Consider the following 19,148-nt stretch of genomic DNA (forward strand, 5'->3'; position numbering starts at 1 on the left):
TTTACTTCCTCTGTGTGTAATGACAGCACACATTTTTAATTAGAATCACAGGAAGGGTAAAGACAAAAATGTAAATCTTTATGGTAGGTTGAATGCAAACACAGAACACAACAGGAAACAACAGTGCATCACAAGACAGATATGCCAGCAACTGCCTTGCCCCAACATCGCTGATTAGGCCAGTTAGTAAGAGAGGGCAGATGGGGAAGGGGTCAAACAAAAGCATGCAGTGTGAAGTCCCAGAATGCCTGATCTGCAGGTCTTTTAAGCCATTAAAGGGAGAGGAAGAGGAAAAAAAGGCTCATCTGTATGTGTCCCTTAAGTTGTTGATGTGTGCTTTCAGTCTAACTGGAAGCTATCAGGGGAAGCATGCCAGTCAGCCACCCACTACATGAACACAATCATCAGACACAGCTTGGGTAAATATGTTAGAATCGATGTTTGACATTGTTCAAATATACAGACAAGTGTGCACACAAACATGTGCCCTAACACACGGTACAAAGTCTAAAGCTAACAATGTGTCAGAAAGCACAACCCCTGTTATCCTGCTACCACCCATGCCCGACCTCTGATCCTAAATGGCAACAACAGAAATGAAACTAACCTCAGTAAAAAGCTGCTACGAAGAAAGCCCTCCATGTCAGCGTTTGGGGTTCTGGCAGGAAAAATCACAGAGAACCATTTACACTATTAAACAAGTTATAATCAAGATGTGGATAAAAAGGAAGAAAGGGGGGTAAGAAAGAAGGAGAAACAGAAAGAAAGAAAAACACACAGAGCATACATCTCCCTCCTATAATAAGGCATGTCTTTAATTAAAGCAGAAAATATGGCTACGAACCCATCTTCTCTTTTTATGAACTGACATCATTAATTATACCTCTTTCCATCGAGGGAGTGGATTTGCATACTACATCGGTTTGTACTGAGGGCCTGATGATATGTTTGCATCAAATAAACTCTGCCTACTGATCTCCATACAGTCTTTTTCCACGGCTGTACGCAGATACATAAATGTACATCCAGCACTGTAACCACATATCTCAGAGCAGCTTATTCAGAGTAGCTATCGGTGGTCCAGCTGCAGCCCATATGTGGCGAGGGTGCTGTGCTTCTGGGAGCCCGGCCGCAAGGGACTCAAGATGGGACTTTCAGCGTCAATGAGGCAAAAGGATGTGGTCATGATGTCACCACTTGTAGGGGTCGTTCAGAAGCCCTACCCACAAAATACTGAAGACACATGGCTAATAATGACTTACAACAGGTTTCCGTTAGCCCGTGTTATATGTCTATATAATGTGCAATTTTATAATGTTAAGATCAGTTGGAAATTGATTTTAGACGTTCATGGGCTTTATGTGGTAAAAAACCCCCCCCAAAAAAAAGCCATTCCAGAGAGTGTTCGTGAATGGAACTTTTGTCGTTGGTTAAAATGTCTCAGATCTCACAACTAGACTTATAAAGATACTCAGCCACTGACATATGGCAAGGATATCTTGCTGAAATATTTCCAGCATTATAACATGTCATTTCACTTCAAGATATCATCCTCCACCATCCTTTAGTTACATTTCATAACTTAAGAATATAAGAGTTGGAAAAAATATGAAAAACCTCTGCTGTCTGTGAATATATCTGCTGTTTAAATCACTGCTTTTTAACCCATTGGAGAAAGAAATACTCTTATTACAAACTTATAATACTCGTAAATATTATCATTGCAACAACAAAGTGCATCTCAGACCATGACACCTTAAGTTTTAGTGACGTGGTGTAATTTGGCATTTTCCCCCTTTTGCTCTCGTGGTTTATGAGACAAAGCCTCTGAGAGAATGGAAAGAATGAGCTAGGCTCAAGGACACTGTGTCTTTCAGTCTGGCCAGCACTTAGCAAAGCAGTGGATCCACAAGGCCCAGAGGGCTCAGCCGAGACTTTTCTCACAATAAGGTGTCTGGGGAGGCGGGAGTGGCATGGTTAGCGGCACTGCAGCTCTTTTCTCAACTCAGCTGTGCCCGGTGCACATAATACCATCACCAGGCCACAGCACACTAAGCCAGTGACAACGTGAGAAAACAACCGTCAAACAGTGCAGAGCAGATCAAGCGTGTCTCCTCACTTCACTGAGTGCAAAAAGCACACATACTCCGAGGCAGGCACACAAGCTAAAACAATATTCCAATTCCACAAATGTGAATGCGCTTATATTTTTACAGTTAATGCATTCGAATTCTAGTACACATTGACAAACTGCAAACCAGAAATTAGGATGAAGTAAAAATTAGAACTGAGTTTTTAATGCATGAGCTCATATGTGAAAGTGTTAAAACAGCACTCTTTTTTATTTATAAGAATGTTTCTCTTTTTACTTGCACCTGAATCCGAGTGCAACAGTCCTACTGAAACAGTAGCAGCAGAGAAAATGAAATAGATTGGACTTTGTTCAGTTTCTATCTTTATCTTTGGTCATATTCCACAACTCTTGTTCTTTCGCTCTGTGTGCTTGTGTTTCCTCAGCTGTGCCTGCTGTCTACAGTCCCATTGTGGTCAAAAACAACTGAACTTCGCCTATGGAAGCAAAGGTGCGGTTTGTAGAGCAAATTACTAAACTCAGGAAAAAGTGACTGAGCCACATTGTATTTGCTCTTCTCCGAACTCAAAAAACAAGAATGTCTTTAAATTAAGACTACGCCACAATTCAAGGGCAGGCTTTTTGGTGAAGGAGAAGCAGGGAGGATTGACATCACTGAGTTGGCCTGAGCAGCACAGCAGCCCTTTCGAAGAATGAGCCTCTGCCAAAAGCTGCGTCTGCCTAACCAAGTCTCCCACCATCTGCAACAAATGTGCTCTATTAAAGCAGTACCATATGGACAACAAGCTAGCTATTAACACGGCTTCAGCACATCCCCTTAACCTAGCCCAGATTTCAAACTTCCAGTCAAATTGACTGCTGATTTAATGCACCGCCAGCAGCCATGTGGGTCTTGGCACGAGACGGCACTCTCAGCCTTCAGTCATTAACAGGCTCACGTAGTGCGCGACGCACTGCGAGACACAGAAGTTAGCTACCTACCCGTACCTACATCCCAGGTTACTTTTTATGTCCCTTAACCAAACCTATATGAGAAAAAGTAGCAATATCCAAAGAGGCTACAGAGAGCAAGAGTCTGGAGCTCAAACCTTCTTAAGACGGGTAAACCAGGGCTCAAAACACTCAATTGTACCAGTGGAAACAAGCTTATGAAGCAGATCTACCCACAGAGTGGCAGCCAAACTGGTGGCTCAGTTCTTCCACAGTGATGGAGAGTGCATTTGCTCCCTGTGCATGGATCCAAAATGGCAGTGATTAACCCTGCAGGGTGTGAGGGGGTGGGGGGGCAATTTAATCCCTGTGGGCCGGGCGGCCATGTTGACGCCTCTCCCTTCTTCTGAGTCATGGGGGGACCAACCCACTGTTCACAAAGCCATGCTCTCTTCTCCTAGACCATGACACCACAACTATGATCACACACACACACACACACACACACACACACACACACACACACACACACACACACACACACACACCAAATCAATTGCAGTTCTATAGGTTTTAACCCAACTCCAAAGTTCAGTCAATTTTGTTTGTTTATCTTTTCTCCTCGTGTCTAAGCTGCTTGGGAACTATACATAATTTGAGTGGAAACATACGGTATGTCTTACTTCAGAAGCCTAAATGTATACAGAGCTTTAGAATAGCTATGTCTTGGCAATAGTACAAGTGCAGTTATATTTTCAATGTGTTAATTACAAATGCATTATCATACCAGACCTTTGCTTTCAGTGAAATTGTTATTTTAATAATATACTGAAAATAAATTATTAGGATTTTCTGGTAGGGATTTATCATAAAAACAACAAATCACATTTCTTTTAATTTTTTGGGTTTTTAACTCTTTTCACTAAACATTAGATCTTTGTTCCACAAAGACTCTGCCAGAAGTGTCCCCAGGCAAATTGAATTGATAAGCTAAAGACTGTCTGATGACAGTCTAATTAAATAAGCCTTTCAGTGATCTTCGTGGCGCTTTGCAATGTGTGAAAAGGTACTGTTGGTCTTTAGAGGAGGGAGATCCAGAGAGGGGGAAAAAGCTGTCCAAGCAATCCCAACATCCCAGCAGACAGCATTACACCAACTCAACACCCAGTCACATGAAAAATGGTGATACCTGGTCCAGCACGTGTCCATGCACACTGACATATTTGCATTTACACCTACTGTGTAGTACCCTCATACACTTGCGTGCGCACACACACACACACACACACACAGACACACAGACACACACACACACACACACACACACACACACACACACACACACACACACCTTTTGTTACCTTTACTAATGGCCATAATGTCCCATTGATCCCCTCCTCCATAATACTTTACCTACCTACCTACACACACACACACACACACATACACATGCGCTTGTATGCGCACACACACCTCAGTCAGAGCTGCCAGATGAGTAGTGAATTAATTTGTGTGAGCCACTCCAACATTAGGAAGGTGTGTTGAAAGGTGTCTGCTCATGTTTCAAATTAAACGCGCTGCTGGTCAGCATTAGCACCTCGCCACCCGTCGGCAACTGACACTTAGGGGGCCGGGGGGATGGGAGGAAGGAGGGGAGCCCATCCGCCGTTCACACTGGAATAATTAGAACATGTCAGGAAGAATTAATTTCCTCATTTTTCAAAAGGATACACAGAAATTACCATGTTATTATATGACAGGGTCCCTGGGAGGATTGGATTAAATTTGATTTCTTGCGCAGCCCACACAACAAATTAAAGTCATAAATAAGATGGAAAGAAGCAGGGCACAGAGCATATGTTTATGGCAATGAGTGAAGCCAAGGGACCAGAAACAACTATCTTCATTTCATTTTATTTAAATCAGGCCGACAACGTGTGCCTGAATGACAGCAGTTGCTAATGGGTCGAGATTAGAGGCTTCTTGATATTAACACAGAGATCAAACAAATTTGACAAAAAAGCAATGGAACGTACCGTGTGTGTGCAACCAGATGAGCTTATTCGAACGACCTGCTATTGCCTGATCTCTGTCTTACCCAACAAAACATTATGCACTTGTTTTTTTTCATGGTCCACTGATTTTTTACTTATAAATATATTCAGCTTTTCTTTTTAATTTCACACATGTCACAAATAGTGACAGCCTTTCTGATTAATATAGGTAACAGAGTTACAACATTTCACCCTGTCTTTGCCAGTCAACCTCGAAAGTTAATGGCCTAATTTTCTGAGCATCAAACTGACAGGACAAATGACACAATGCAAGAAACAACAGAATTTTTGCACTGACTCTATATACAAATACTGTACTTTGCGGCGATATTAAAAATATATTATCCTTTATATTGTATTCAATGCAAAAAATGTGATCTCATTAAGGATATCTCCAATTTAAGGAGCATACACTGCTAACCCACAATTTTTCTTTATTATTATTCTGATTTTCTACAATTACACAACGGCTTGCCTGGGAAGAGTTTTTCAACTCTTTCAAAATGGGCCGTCATTAGAGTCTAGCACTCCCCTGGGCACCACAAACTTTAAATAATTTGCGAATCAATTAACTGACTACTCTCAACGCAACGGGGATTTCACACTCCAGGGTCGTGGTGCATTATCAGTTGGAGACGATTCATGGCGTTTTGGGAGAAAAGTTCATGGTTGAAATCATTAATTCATTTTACCGGACTTTTAGTTATGCATTACTTTCCACACCTGGGGTAGCAAGAAGATTAATAGTGTGTTCTTTGGTCCTGTTTCCTGCCCTGTATAGCTACCAGGTGAAACTCTTTCCTACAGTACAAGCGAACATACCTCTAAAAACGGGACAGCAGCCAAAACCATATTATGTTTTAACTCTTTTGATAATAAAAATAAGACCCCATCAAACCTTTCATTAATAATAATAATACACTCAAAGGTTAGCTCCCTTTCAAGTGATTAAATAAAACCATACTTAACATCTGTAAAGAATCTAGACAACAAACCACCTCATCAATTTGGCAACTCATTAAAGCACATTTTCAATTAAGCAATTCAAAATGCGGTCACTCGTGAGTAATACAAGATATTAATCAAATGGGTTTAGGAAGATGAAAAAAGTTCAGGCAGGTTTCCACATTCTTGCCAGGTAATGGCATTTGCAACAATTAGTTTTCAAATGTGCACAGGGATCCTCTGAAGTAATCGAGACTGATGAAATTAAAATCTTTGTTAGGCGGTCTTTGTCAAGCATTCTCCGTTTAGCAACATATTGACCATAATCACTGGAGGGTCAGTGGGCTGAAGAGGCCCATTTGATAAATAATACATGAAGGATAACCATTCAAAGGTTGTTCATTTTCATTTTATAGTGAAGTGCTGTTTATTTAATTTCTGACATCATGGCTACACTGGCATCCTTCCCTTGAGTGTTGCTATCGATAGTGGGCTGAGAGCTGTGAGACCGCAAGGCTGTTGCTTAGATAAGTGGCACATGCTAACAAAGACTGCATGGCCTCTTCAGTTGGTCTAACATGTCCTCAGGTGTTTCTAAATGAGATTGCAAGCATGTAATTATACGTCTTTTATAAGCGCTCTAACAACTAAATTACTTCCTGTTTTGAGCTTGATTAAACCTGTAGGTCAATGGATCTAAATTTTGGTTAGTATGAAGATCCAAATTAATATCTCAGAAGAACGGGATGTCAATTAATTTTGGGCTTAATGGCTTTATGCTGTATTTTCTTTTACTAAAAATACTAGGACATTGACTATTAAAGCTTTAGTATCAAGTATTTATTATCAAAACATCAGGGAAATGTTGTTAACTTCCTGTGGAGCAGCATTTTAAGCGCAACCAGCAGGGGGTAGTACACATAGCTGTCCAACAGAAATAAATAATTTATATCTGGTAAGAATTGTTGTTTGATTTATTTTGAAGAAAAAAAGCATATAGCTCATCAAGTACTCCAGATGTTGCGTTTTTAATTGCTGCGCAAGTATGTTTTCCTATCCTGTAGATAGCTAGTTTTGGCATCGACAATGATGCAGACAATAATTAAACATTGAAAACTATAGACTAGAAACATAATAAAAACGTAGACAGTGTTATTAATAAATACCTCTGTTTTATTAGATGCTCTAATTATGTTCTATTACCACCATACAGATTTGAGGCATTCAGAACGAACTGAAGAAAACTAACGTGCAGTAGCGGCAGAGAGCTTGCTGGTAGACAGGTGCATGTTCATGAGAGCGGAAGACAGCGTGTGGTGTGAAATGGCATAATTAAACAATGGTAAATGGCCATGAACTTTGAATTCAGAGACATTTCCCAGCTGTTATTGAAGAGCTCCTCAACCACATTAATATCTCCTATGACATCTCCTACTGACATTTGGAAGAAAAGAATAATATCAATGAAGTTCCTCACCTTTATTTGTTTAATATCTCAGATACATTTTTATTAGAAAACCTGCTCAAGCTGCAGCTGTGCAAAGATTGTTTAAGTAATATTTTTTTTATATCTGCACAGTTGACTGTTTCTTATACTCTATTTCAGCAAAGTGTGCATTTCATAGCAACACTGTATTTCTTTGTATTTTTTCACTCAAACACCTTTTTAAGCAACATAATTAGTCAACCAACCATGCTTTGTGTCCCAACAGTGTGTGTTGTATTGTAAGATAGAGTACTTAAGCAAAGTCTTTGTATGTATAAACCTACTTGGAAATAAAACCGATTCTGATTCTGTATATATGTAGTAGATATATCATTATGATAGTATTAACTATATAGGACATAAGAAGCCCAAATACATTTCCAGTATGTTGAATTTTATTGAAAATACCATGAAACCATGAAAGTTCTTTATGTCCAGTTGAACGATCCTAGAAGCACTGTAGTTGTCAACGTTGTAATGCTTTTCTCTCATGTTTTCTTTTTGTAGTTTAGAAAACAGGATTTTTTTCTACCATTAAAAACTAGAATGCCTTATTTGACCATAAAATTGCAACTCCCACACAAGAAAGTGGATTATATCACATAATGAGCAATAACATTCGAAAGAAGAAAAAAAGGAATCCCGAGAAACCACAAAAAAAATTGGAAGCAAAACAAACGGTAGAAAAATAACTATTAAGGATAAGGATCTAATGCTTAAAAGGTCTTCTGTCAGAAACTTTGTGCTGACATAAGTGTGTAATTGTGCATACATTGTGTGCTTATCCAATTGTCTACCTCATTTGATGCAGGTGTTCAGTGTGGGTGAATGACAGCGGGGGTGTAGGAGACAGAAAGGCAGAAACAGCTGAAAAGGGAAATTGATACTTACAAGAACTGAAAGACTCAATCCCCAGCTTTCAGCGATCACTGGTCGGTTTATTTTGAATTCATGTAAAAACCTGAAATGTAAGCAAAAAGAAGACAAAAAGAGACTATTTAAAACTGTGTCTGTTCATGCTGCATTTGTATTACTAACTACTGTATAAATGTTTATCTATTTGATTAAAATATCGCGAAAAATACGACATGTAAACCTGATTTAATTTATTTCATTTGATTTAAAAACAAAAGTATTTTTAAAACATGGTTAAAATCAACATTGGTCTTAGATAACTGTATTTACCTACATTAGAACAAATACAGAGAGAACAAGAGGAAGCAAATTGAGGCCATAGTGACTGTTGGCTGAGGGTCAGAGTCTCCACAGCTGAGCTAATGTAAAACAGCTTTGTAAGACCTCCAGTCCTCACAGCTGTCACCAATGGGAATCTGTCCTACATAATGTTTAAAATCTACTTCTCTGCTACCTCATTAATCTGTCTTCCAGTCTGCGGATTTCTCTAATAAACAGCTTTCATATAAAGTGATTGTTTTATTTAATTTTGCTTTCTTTCCTCAAGCACTGCATGCTAATGATTTATTACAGGGCCATGTTCTGCTAGTTTAGCCATGTCTGTTTAAGTACTTCAACTTCAGAGATTTTCAAAGAACCCACAAATAAATAGGAAACTTCAGTACAGTATTCGAGCGTACACTGTAAGGCACTATATACTTTCATCAGTAATGACAATAGAGCGATAACCCCTCACTGATCACACCCTATAGCTCGAGGGATGAAATGCTGTTTTGCTCATTCATGTTCTCACATTATCTTGTTTTTCACAATAAGCCAAGATCTCATTACCAGCTGATTTATACAATTAGTCGGCCTCAGCACTGCCAATTAAACAAGGCCAAGGGTTTTTTGAGGTCACGCTTAACTGATCTGTCACTAATTTGCGCTACAGCACCTCAGTCTCTCATTGCCGGGGCCAACAAAGCACCGTCAATAAGACTAGATAAATGTACCAACTACCTCTGCATTGTTGTCAGAGCACAGCACGGAGTCTGCTACGTGGGAGTCTGGAGGGCTAACAGAAAGAGCCAGATAAAGGCAGGAGTTGCAGACGGGTCTGAATGTGGTAGCCTTGAGGCTGGAGGTGACAATGGGGGAGAGGGGACCCAGGTGACCCCGGTTGAATGGAAAGCTGTTTCATGAATAGCACCTCTGAGTTAAAAGTCTACTCCTGCCTCTCAAATGACGCTAAACACACACCATTTCAGTGTTCTGAACTATGCTCCAGCTCCATCCACCCACTCCTGTACTCACTAACACAGATATACACACACCATTAACTTGTATTAGAAGCTATTCAGTCTGCACAACAATCCCTGCCTGCTGGATAAACCACATATTACAAGGATGGTAATTCATTAAACCAGTCTTTGTCAAACATCTGACGATAGACTTAATTCCTGTTGTGCCTAAATAAATGAGGGCTCTTACAATTACAGAGGGTAGACATTAACTAACCTTTGAATTCATAATCTGATGTGAATTGGGAACAATGAGGTAAATAATAAATGGGGAAATGTATCCTTTATTCATTGGTTGTTTTAGTCAATTATTTGTCTGATGGAAAAAACTAAAGGAATTTATAATTGCAAATAATGAGAGAACCCACATTATATTATAATGAATGTAGTAATCCCTGTGGCGTAATAAGACTCAGTGTCAACCAGCCTATTGTAGCTGCATGAAGCAGCTTTTTTCCTGCTGTGAATTAAACCTACGGGGAGGAAACATAAAACAGCCAATCCCCATTCCTAATTAGAGGATCTGGGACTTATTAAACACAATTTCAGTCAACCCCAAATTCAAATTATTAGTTTCACCAGATGTTTATAAACAAATCAAAAACACACTTAAAATATTTATTTTTCATTACTATTATTATTTTGGTTGGCATCAGAAACTGTGAGGTTAAGAGGAGAAATAAACGGGCATCATTAGGCCACGAGTGAGCAGTGACAAACACTATTTGTCCGTTAAAATAATACACTGAAAATTCGGGATGTTTTAGCTCTTAGATACAAACATTCAAACAGACTGACATCAAAGGAGCAGAGACAGAGAGCTCACAGACACCTGTGGCATTTCTGTCAAAGAGTGGCCTTTTCTGTAGCTGAGGCTGCTCATGGCTCCCACACACAAACACACACACACACACACACACACACACACACACACACACACACACACACACACACACACACACACACATACACACATAGAAATCCAAATATGAGCACACAATAAAAAAAGCAACAAAAGCTTTCGTATGATTTTTTAATTGAATACAAACAAACTCACACAACCACACACTCACTCACTCACTCACCCACAGTCTTTCGGTGCCTACCAACCAGTACCTTAACTCAGTATAGATAGAAACCATTTTGCTTTGTTTTGTAAAATTTCAGTAAAACAAAACTGGGAGCATCAATTGGTTAAGCTGACACTGATCCCAGAATATGTCCCAGGTTATGTATAGTTGACACACACACACACACACACACACACACACACACACACACACACACACACACACACACACACACACACACACACACACACACACACACAATAAGAAATTCCTCTATTTTTGTATTACACATCAAACAAACCGCTTCAATTTTCACTTGAGTCAAATCCTCTTGTACAAAAAGGGTTTTTACAATCTGAGCTCAGAAAGATCACTTTCAATCTTCTGAACCTTCCAATTCCAGACATATGTTCATGTACGGTGGGCTATGGTTGATTTCATTTTCTACCATCATGTGACAGTGGCTCAGTATCAATAGACAACATTACTGCAACTGTATACCGTACAGCACTGGGGAGACCAAACACATAACTGTCCCGGCTTCAATATCAATAGACAACATTACTGCAACTGTATACCGTACAGCACTGGGGAGACCAAACACATAACTGTCCCGACTTCAATGTTTTATATTTTATATTCTAAATTTAATTAAAACAACTAAATATGGGACATAATTAAATTGCATGTATGTTAACTTAGTACAATTTTGTGTGGATATTCATGAGGCAAGCTAAAAAAGTTGTACCTTAACTTCTGTTTAGAATTCATCCAGATCTGCGACATGTTAAAAAAAATATCCTCCCAATCCTCTATTCCAAATCCTCACTTTCCCCTGCGTCCAACACGCTAAAGTAGGAATTCTGCAGAGTTAGTTATTTTGACAATAGAGGTAATCTATGCCATCAGCAGGCTTCTCCCATACCTGGATGCTGTTTGGTTATCTCTGCAGAAGCAGCAGCCACACAGTCAGTCGGGCCGGGACTGCATGGGGGAGTTTGGGATGCAATGAGGTGAGGCTATAGCAGTGGTCCCAGGGGAAATAGGGAAATGGGAGGAAGAGGAGGGGGACAGTGTGGAGGGCGAGTGGGTGAAGCGCAGAACATTCTGGTATAGTAATTGAACACATGTGATTGTCTGGTAAATATCCAGTTCCATAAAGTCAATCCTCTCTGCAGTAGCATCATCTGTGAAATATGAAACGACAGCTTCCATTCAATGAGTAATCACCATAGCCGGGAATAGAGGACATTTCTGGTCAGGAAACAGCTAGTGCTCAGGTAGACTGTGGACACTTTGCCACTGTGGTGTCATTGTTAGCTCATAGATTTAACCATTTCCTACTGGTGAGATAAACTATGGAAAGCCGTCAAGAAAAAATAAGAAGTCCAAGACAGCCTTTCTTTCTGTTATTAGAAAGACAGGCTGTATTTCTTCAACAGATCCACCATATCATTGAATTATTTGGTGTTGGAAACAGGTCAATCACGTGCAAACAGCTGTTTCATGCTCCAGCACACCATTAACTGTCACAGCCTTAGAAAATCTCTCCTCTCTTTATCTTTACCCTCTCTCTTTCTCAAACTGCCCTCTCTCTCTGGAACTACAGCAGACTACACACTCGCAAGATGTCTAGCACCAACGTGTCAGGAATGACTACCAGAGTGTCACTCCAGTTAAAATATCTTTGTTGGGTGTAAAACAGTGACCGGTATTTTGGCAGAGCCAAAGTGCAATAGTGTCAGATAAAGCAGAAAAAGTCAGCAGCTGTTTAACACAGAGTTTGTGACAAGCAATAGCCTGATATGGATACAGTTCTCTGGCTGAACGAGGCTTTTGATGTGCTGCTTGGCAAATACATTATCATCATTTCCTCTGCGTCAAATAACAAGAATAAAAGTCTATTTACTGAGCAGCTGGGTTGAGACAGGGCGGAGGGAGTGAAACGACCAGCAAATAGAATGTTTTCCTCCATGGTGGACGGCAGTCGGTCCCCAGTGCTCCTAACAGGCGGGCATGCAACCTATCAATTCTCTTTGATTCCCTCTCACATATTCTTCACTCCAAAGACTGCAAAGACAGAGAACACATTACAGGCTTGTCTTTTTGTACACTGATAAGACCTCTTTTCTTAACTTCCAAGATATACACACATATTTTCTTTTCTTTTTCAGTATCTTTCTTATTGAGTGTCAGGTTTGTATATGTTGGGGGCAGGGGTATGAAAACAAGTCTATCCCCCTCTCCCAGGTAATGTGTTTATTTTCCCAGACCCATCTTCTAGTTTACTGCGTGGTGGCGTTTCTCCCCTCTTATCGCCTGGCCCTCACGGGGCACTTTAGCCCCTCAAATCCTGTTCACCACATACTGGTTTTTAGAATCTGTGAAATGAGTGCTAGAGAAGCATGGCCACAATGTCTGCCTGTGTTGCTACTGGACTGAAATGGGCTTGGTGTTTTTTTGTCCAGGGAGATGCATAAATGGAAGTTTTTAACACCTCAAAGGAGGCTGGGCCTTTGTGGTGCCACACTAGAGAAGCCTGCCAGTCTCCCGAGGAGGCAGACACACTGAGTGCTGCAGGACAAAGAGCTAGAGGAGCAAAATCAGCAGGGGCATCACTCTGCTCTGGGCACAAGACACACACACACACACACACACACACACACACACACACACACACACACACACACACACACAGACACACACACACACACACACACACACACACACACACACACACACACACACACACAGTATGACTGCACTTACATACAGAGTGCACATACAGACACATTCACTCACACACAAAAATGACAAAGGTTGGAAAATAATTTTACAAATATCTCAAATATCTTTAAGGATACATCACGTGTCAAATGTATTATAATGGTTGTATTATATTTCCTATCTGAAAAATTAACCAACAGCATATTGAAAATTTTTTACCCATCTCTTCCACCTGCTCTGCAACCTAGTTACATGTAAAATAAATTCAAACAGCGTGCAGCTGTTATCAAAGAATATGAAATAAATCATATGAATAAAAGACAGTTTCCACTGGTTAAAACACAACATACAGTAGCTAACTGTAAATAGATTCATATGTGATTGTACAAACACGCTCAATAAAGATGACAAATACAACCAGCACAATAAACACCTCCATCTCCTACTTATTGATTTCAGCTCCACTGTTTGAAAATAATTTCCTCATTTCCATCCCAATTTTCCTTATTGAAATTCTTTTTTTATTCCCGAGTACAGCCAAACAGCTGGCATTTACAATCAGTCTTTAGGCTGTTTAGATGTCTACAATAAGCATTTAGATGCAAATATCCCTGCCTTGCACAAAGGACTTACAACTTCTGTCAGAAGCAACATAATCAACCTGCAATTGTCTCCTGGCTCCGAGTGGTTTCCAGTGACAAGGCCTAAGCCGTAAGCATCTGTATTCAAATGATTCCCTATTTCAGGCACGGTTTAGTGTGGATATTTTCAACAGTACTGCACTGAAAATCAATCACATGGTGAATTAAACCAGAAAGGAAACGACTGATCCATAAATGATCAGGTTACAACAAGTCATTGGTGTCCGCAAATTATTCAATGTTTTCCTTGTTCGAGGAGAAGCAGGGATGCAGACTATTTGATAGTGGCCTTTTCCACCAATTACTTTTATTGCTGTCTCACATTTTCGATTTGCAGAGGCAGACTTAAGTTGTCAAATAATTGTTTTAGCGGCAAGCTCAGCACAATGCAGGTTGACAACTTTAACTAAGGCCATGTGTGAAACCTTTGTAGCATGTAACAGAGTAAAGAAAGTCTTAAATGGGCTTCAGTGATCTCAGAAAAAGGAAGGACGAAAGCTGAACACTTATATTCAATATTGAAAAATGAGTCTTTATCTTCCATTTATCAACACAATTCTCTACAGTAAAACATAATTTCACTGCATAATTCTCTGTATCCTGCAAAAAAAGGAATTAAATGTATTGTTTTTTTTCCGACTGGATTATTCCAAACCAAATGAATGACTGACAGAACAGGAGCAGACAAAAAGATAACTTCAGTTTCTCAGGAAGAATTGACTGAAATCTTGAGTAAAAATAAATAAAATCATAATCTGTACTGCAGCATACACATGGTGTAAATCTGAATCTGATGGGGGCATACGCTTTACTGAGGCTCCAATGGCCTCTGTACAGCCGTTTTAACAATTAACATTATAACCTCTCTTTTTCTTATTATTTACAGTTGCAGAGGTCATTTGTCTTTTTTTTTAAACCCACAATTAATAGCAGCGTTTGCAAATGCAAATGAGTCCATTTAGGGGGAGGGAAAATGATCAGTTTGAGAATATTTCTGCCTTCTTAATCTTCTTAAGAGGGAAATGATTTAAAAGGAGGACACAAATCTCCAGTGACATGGCAGGAACTGTAAGGCACTTTCCTCTCTCTCTCTTTCTCCCTCTTCCTCTCTTTTCCTCCATTCTCCCTTTCTCCTCTCACGCAAGTCGCCCTCCTCGCCCCCCATCCCCATTCCTCTCTTATCCTAATTTACCTCTCCCCCCTTGTTGCACTGTAGGGGTGAAAGGGCCAGGAGTAAGGAACGAGGAGCTGAGAGCAGAGCTCTACTTGGCTTGTCCCCCCAGAAGAAAACAAATGTAGTGTTTGAGCAACTGATCACCAGTATAATTGAGTTTAACACTCCTTTTCTGGATTAAAAAAGATCCTTGCAAATGAGAGGTCAAATTACCTCTCCAGTCAGGCAATAAATAAGTCAAACAAGGTAAGAGGTTTCTGCCAGCGTATGTTAGTGGCAAATTTAATTAGCAGAAAAACAGGAGGCTCTTCAATTCCATGCTGCATTTACAAAAGCAGGAGTATGTACAGCAAATGAACGTAAATATATATTCTTCATCCTCACTTACTTTATCTAATAATCTAAATTCAGGTTTTACAGAGCATGCATTTAACTTGCGGTATTTGTGCAAATGTTTGAACACGCCATCATTTTAAAAAATGACCCTTAATATTATTATATCAGCACGATTTTGTAAGTTATTTAAGATCAGGAGGGAAAAAAGTTTGAGTCTGTATAAAAATGTTGGCCATTAGTCTGCACACGTTTTTAATGAATGATTTTCCCCCATCATGTAGGTATCCTATTGGCCCATTGTTCATTGATTGCAGCACAGGGAAAGTAAATGTGAATAAAGTAGGGCTGTAGTCTGGACTGGAGGCACAGAAGGTGGCAGAACAAGGGTAAGAAAAAGAGAGAGAAAGACAACACTGCGCTACACCCTAACTAGCTACAATGTGGCCTTTGTGACATAATGCACTCTGCACAGCAGATTGTGGAAAATAATCCAAAATGTACTGGTTCGCATATCCAGCAATAACAACTGACATCACAACCTGTGCCATATATGCCATGTTTCTGGGCACATTTTACTTTTAGTGGAGAATGAAGGGGGTAAGAAAAACATCGTCAAGCAGTTATTATATTCCCATCATGTCCTGGGAGCCCATTACAGCATGGCACAAGCAATGGTAAAACTGAGAAACTCCGCAGGCTAGGGCTACAGGCAGAGGGCTTTGGAGCACTTAGACTCCCAGTACAAACCTACTGCACACAGTTAGTAGTAGAAAATGAAGTTTAAACAAACAGTTTGCACCTACAACTTATTTAAATTCTGGAAGTCATTAAGGTTTAGTTTTTCTCTTCAAGTATTTAGCTGACTTCCATGTAATACTAGACCAAGCACCATCAGGTGTCTTTGCAGAGCCCCTCTAAAAGCAGTAAAAGAGTAGGGGAAAGAAGATGTTGTGTGGCTGTCTAGACAATAGTAACATGATGTTGGTCTTAACTGTGCTGACAACACGACAGGTGGGTCACATGAACTGTGTTTTCTTCACTTACCCAACACATGCTTCTCATTACTCTGCAAGAAAAACTGACATTGCTCCAAGCAAAAGAGAGTAGGGCCTCTATGGCCACTACTGCTCACCGCAAACTGCTTTTCACGTATATCGTACATTACATATGAGTATACATTTTGAAGCAGAGTATGCTTTGAACATTCCATTGGGACAAAAAAATTGTGTGTCCAAACATGCAATAAGTAATGCAAGGTTAGTATGATCTATGAAATAAAAGGAAAACACTTTTACAGATTTCTGTCTTTCTGAATATAGCGACGGAAATCGTAATTGAATGAGCAAAGCGGACAGTTTCCCACAAATTTAAAATGCGTGCTGAATAAAAATATTTAAAAAATGTGCTGAAATATGTGACTTCCATCTCGAAAAAAATCCACAGCTGTACTATTAGAATGTCAAAAGGGTGTGTGTGTGTGTGTGTGTGTGTGTGTGTGTGTACTCTCCACAACAGCCCCCTAAACGTGGTTTTGGGCAGAGTAGTCGAACAGTGTAATGTTGAAATTGGAAAAAATATTACCCTTCTTTCTTTTGAATAGCCGAGAGATAAGCACCCTTTAGCAATGAAGCCATAGGAGTTTAAGCTTATTATGAATACCTCTCAGAGCGCAGAAGCATGTACTGTAGAAATCAAAGGGAGTAATGGGCAGGTAAGCCTGTGTCATTTGAAGGAGTAAGTCAGTTGTGAAATTGTAAAATCACAAGGCCCTGCTGACAATCTCCTGCCCTCAGAACACTCTCATAAATGATTTCTAATGGCAGTGGCTATCACATATCTGAAAAAGTTAGAAGTTTGTGAGGCGAAAAGGATGAAAGTCCAATGCTTATCTTCCCCTTGATGAAGACTTATAATTTTAAGAACATTTGTCTCTCTGATTAAACAGCACGTATGCTGAAGTTCACAAGAACGTGTGATTCTTCACTCGTGCCCTAAGCTTCCCAAAGTAGACCTGGCTTTGCATAACATTCCTTATGGTTTCATGTTCAATTGGCTGTGAAAATCTGCAGCATTGGTCTTACATGCTTATAAACGATTAAAAAATAAACTGAGGTCATCCTAATTGTTTTTTTGGTTTTTTTTATTGTTAGGGGCATAAGAGCAGCTCATCTCAATGCTGAGTTCCTGCATGTATTACATACAAAAAATTAGCCGTAGGGTTATAGTAACATATTCATTTTTGCATTTTCTGCTGCATAGCTCAAGTTATAAAGTTCCTTTCCTGTAGATCTTCTGTAAAGATGGTATCAAAACGCGAGACTCCGAGGCAGTGCGGACTCTCGTGCTCATATTTGACAAAGGCATACACACACACAACACACACAGACTAATAGATACTGTGCTGTTTCTCCTCTGAATATTCATCCATGTTTCCACATCATCTGCAGGTCTCCTAATCACAGTCACTTCCCCTTTAATCACAGGGCTCTAATTAGGTCCTAATAAACCATTTTGCCATCCTCTTGGAGCGCCCATGTGTCACTCAAACATCAAACCCAGAAATACTATATTAAGGGGCTGTCAACCTCAAAGGAAAGCTCCTCCAGCAGCAGCGATACGGATACTGCAGGCACACCCTCTTACACTAATTGAAATTATCGAAAGCTCCGCTTACATGTGACACTTGGCCATGTCTGAAACCATGGCCTGAAGTACGGCAGTCAAAAGCATGACGGTGGTGCCAGCACCGAGGCTCTACTGCGTTCTCTGATGTCGGGTAATTGTTTAAACCTGAGTGGATATGGCACAGGGCCTCATGCTGTCTGTTCTGCCAAGAGAAGAAAATCTTGCTAGCACTTTTCTCGTCTGTTTCTTCTTCTATTCTAATTTAGTCCAGCGTAAGCTTCAGGAAAAACCTCAATGATTCCATGTTAATCTTGGAGAACCAGTGTTGGAGATGATGATCCCTGACCACAAGTTGATAATGATGACTGTTTAATTAGAAGCCTTTCTTTGGCCTGGCCACAAAGCCAAACTCCTCCACCCTGCAGATGGTAACCAATAAATTTAGCTTTACTGAGGATGAGGAGGAACATTGTACCTCAACAGTTTACCCTCAACCCTCAACCCTCAACCCCACCCGTAACCAAGGACAGAAAGACTTTCTCCTTGCTAAATAAAAAAAAAAATGCAACCAGCCCTGCGTGTTGTGATGGTAAGGTTGCAGAGCACCTTCTTATTTCCATGTCCACATTATTTTCGATTAGTAGTATGTTTTTTGATTAATTTAAGGTTGTCAGATTGGATGCATGAAGTATAATGTCAGCGATCTTCATTTGTTTATTGCTAAATTATTTTACGGATATTTTTAGGCATCGCAAATGCAATTGATTAGAGTTAGGGTTGCTGTGGTCAGGATACATTATGGTTAAGGTTGGGAAACTAAAACACTTAGGGTTGGCAGAAACATCCTGATCATAGTAAATATTCAAAAAG

At 39.9% G+C, this 19,148-nt stretch overlaps 1 protein-coding gene across 5 annotated transcripts in view; it reads right to left on the reverse strand.

The window, feature by feature from the left end:
- Positions 1-19,148, reverse strand: part of sox6 (SRY-box transcription factor 6) — a 134,268-nt gene that overhangs the window by 106,459 nt on the left and 8,661 nt on the right. For 4 of the 5 annotated variants that reach the window (XM_063881478.1, XM_063881477.1, XM_063881475.1 and 1 more), the window contains exons 3-4: positions 8,399-8,468; positions 608-658 (exon numbers count right to left, since the gene is read on the reverse strand). In XM_063881478.1, coding sequence (XP_063737548.1) covers positions 608-642 — 35 coding nt within the window. In that variant the 5' untranslated portion in view covers positions 643-658; positions 8,399-8,468. The remainder of the gene's footprint in view (positions 1-607; positions 659-8,398; positions 8,469-19,148) is intronic. The other variant, XM_063881476.1, reaches the window with a different exon arrangement.

This window comes from Eleginops maclovinus, chromosome 4 (genome assembly GCF_036324505.1).
Source record: "Eleginops maclovinus isolate JMC-PN-2008 ecotype Puerto Natales chromosome 4, JC_Emac_rtc_rv5, whole genome shotgun sequence".
Lineage (NCBI taxonomy): Eukaryota > Metazoa > Chordata > Actinopteri > Perciformes > Eleginopidae > Eleginops > Eleginops maclovinus.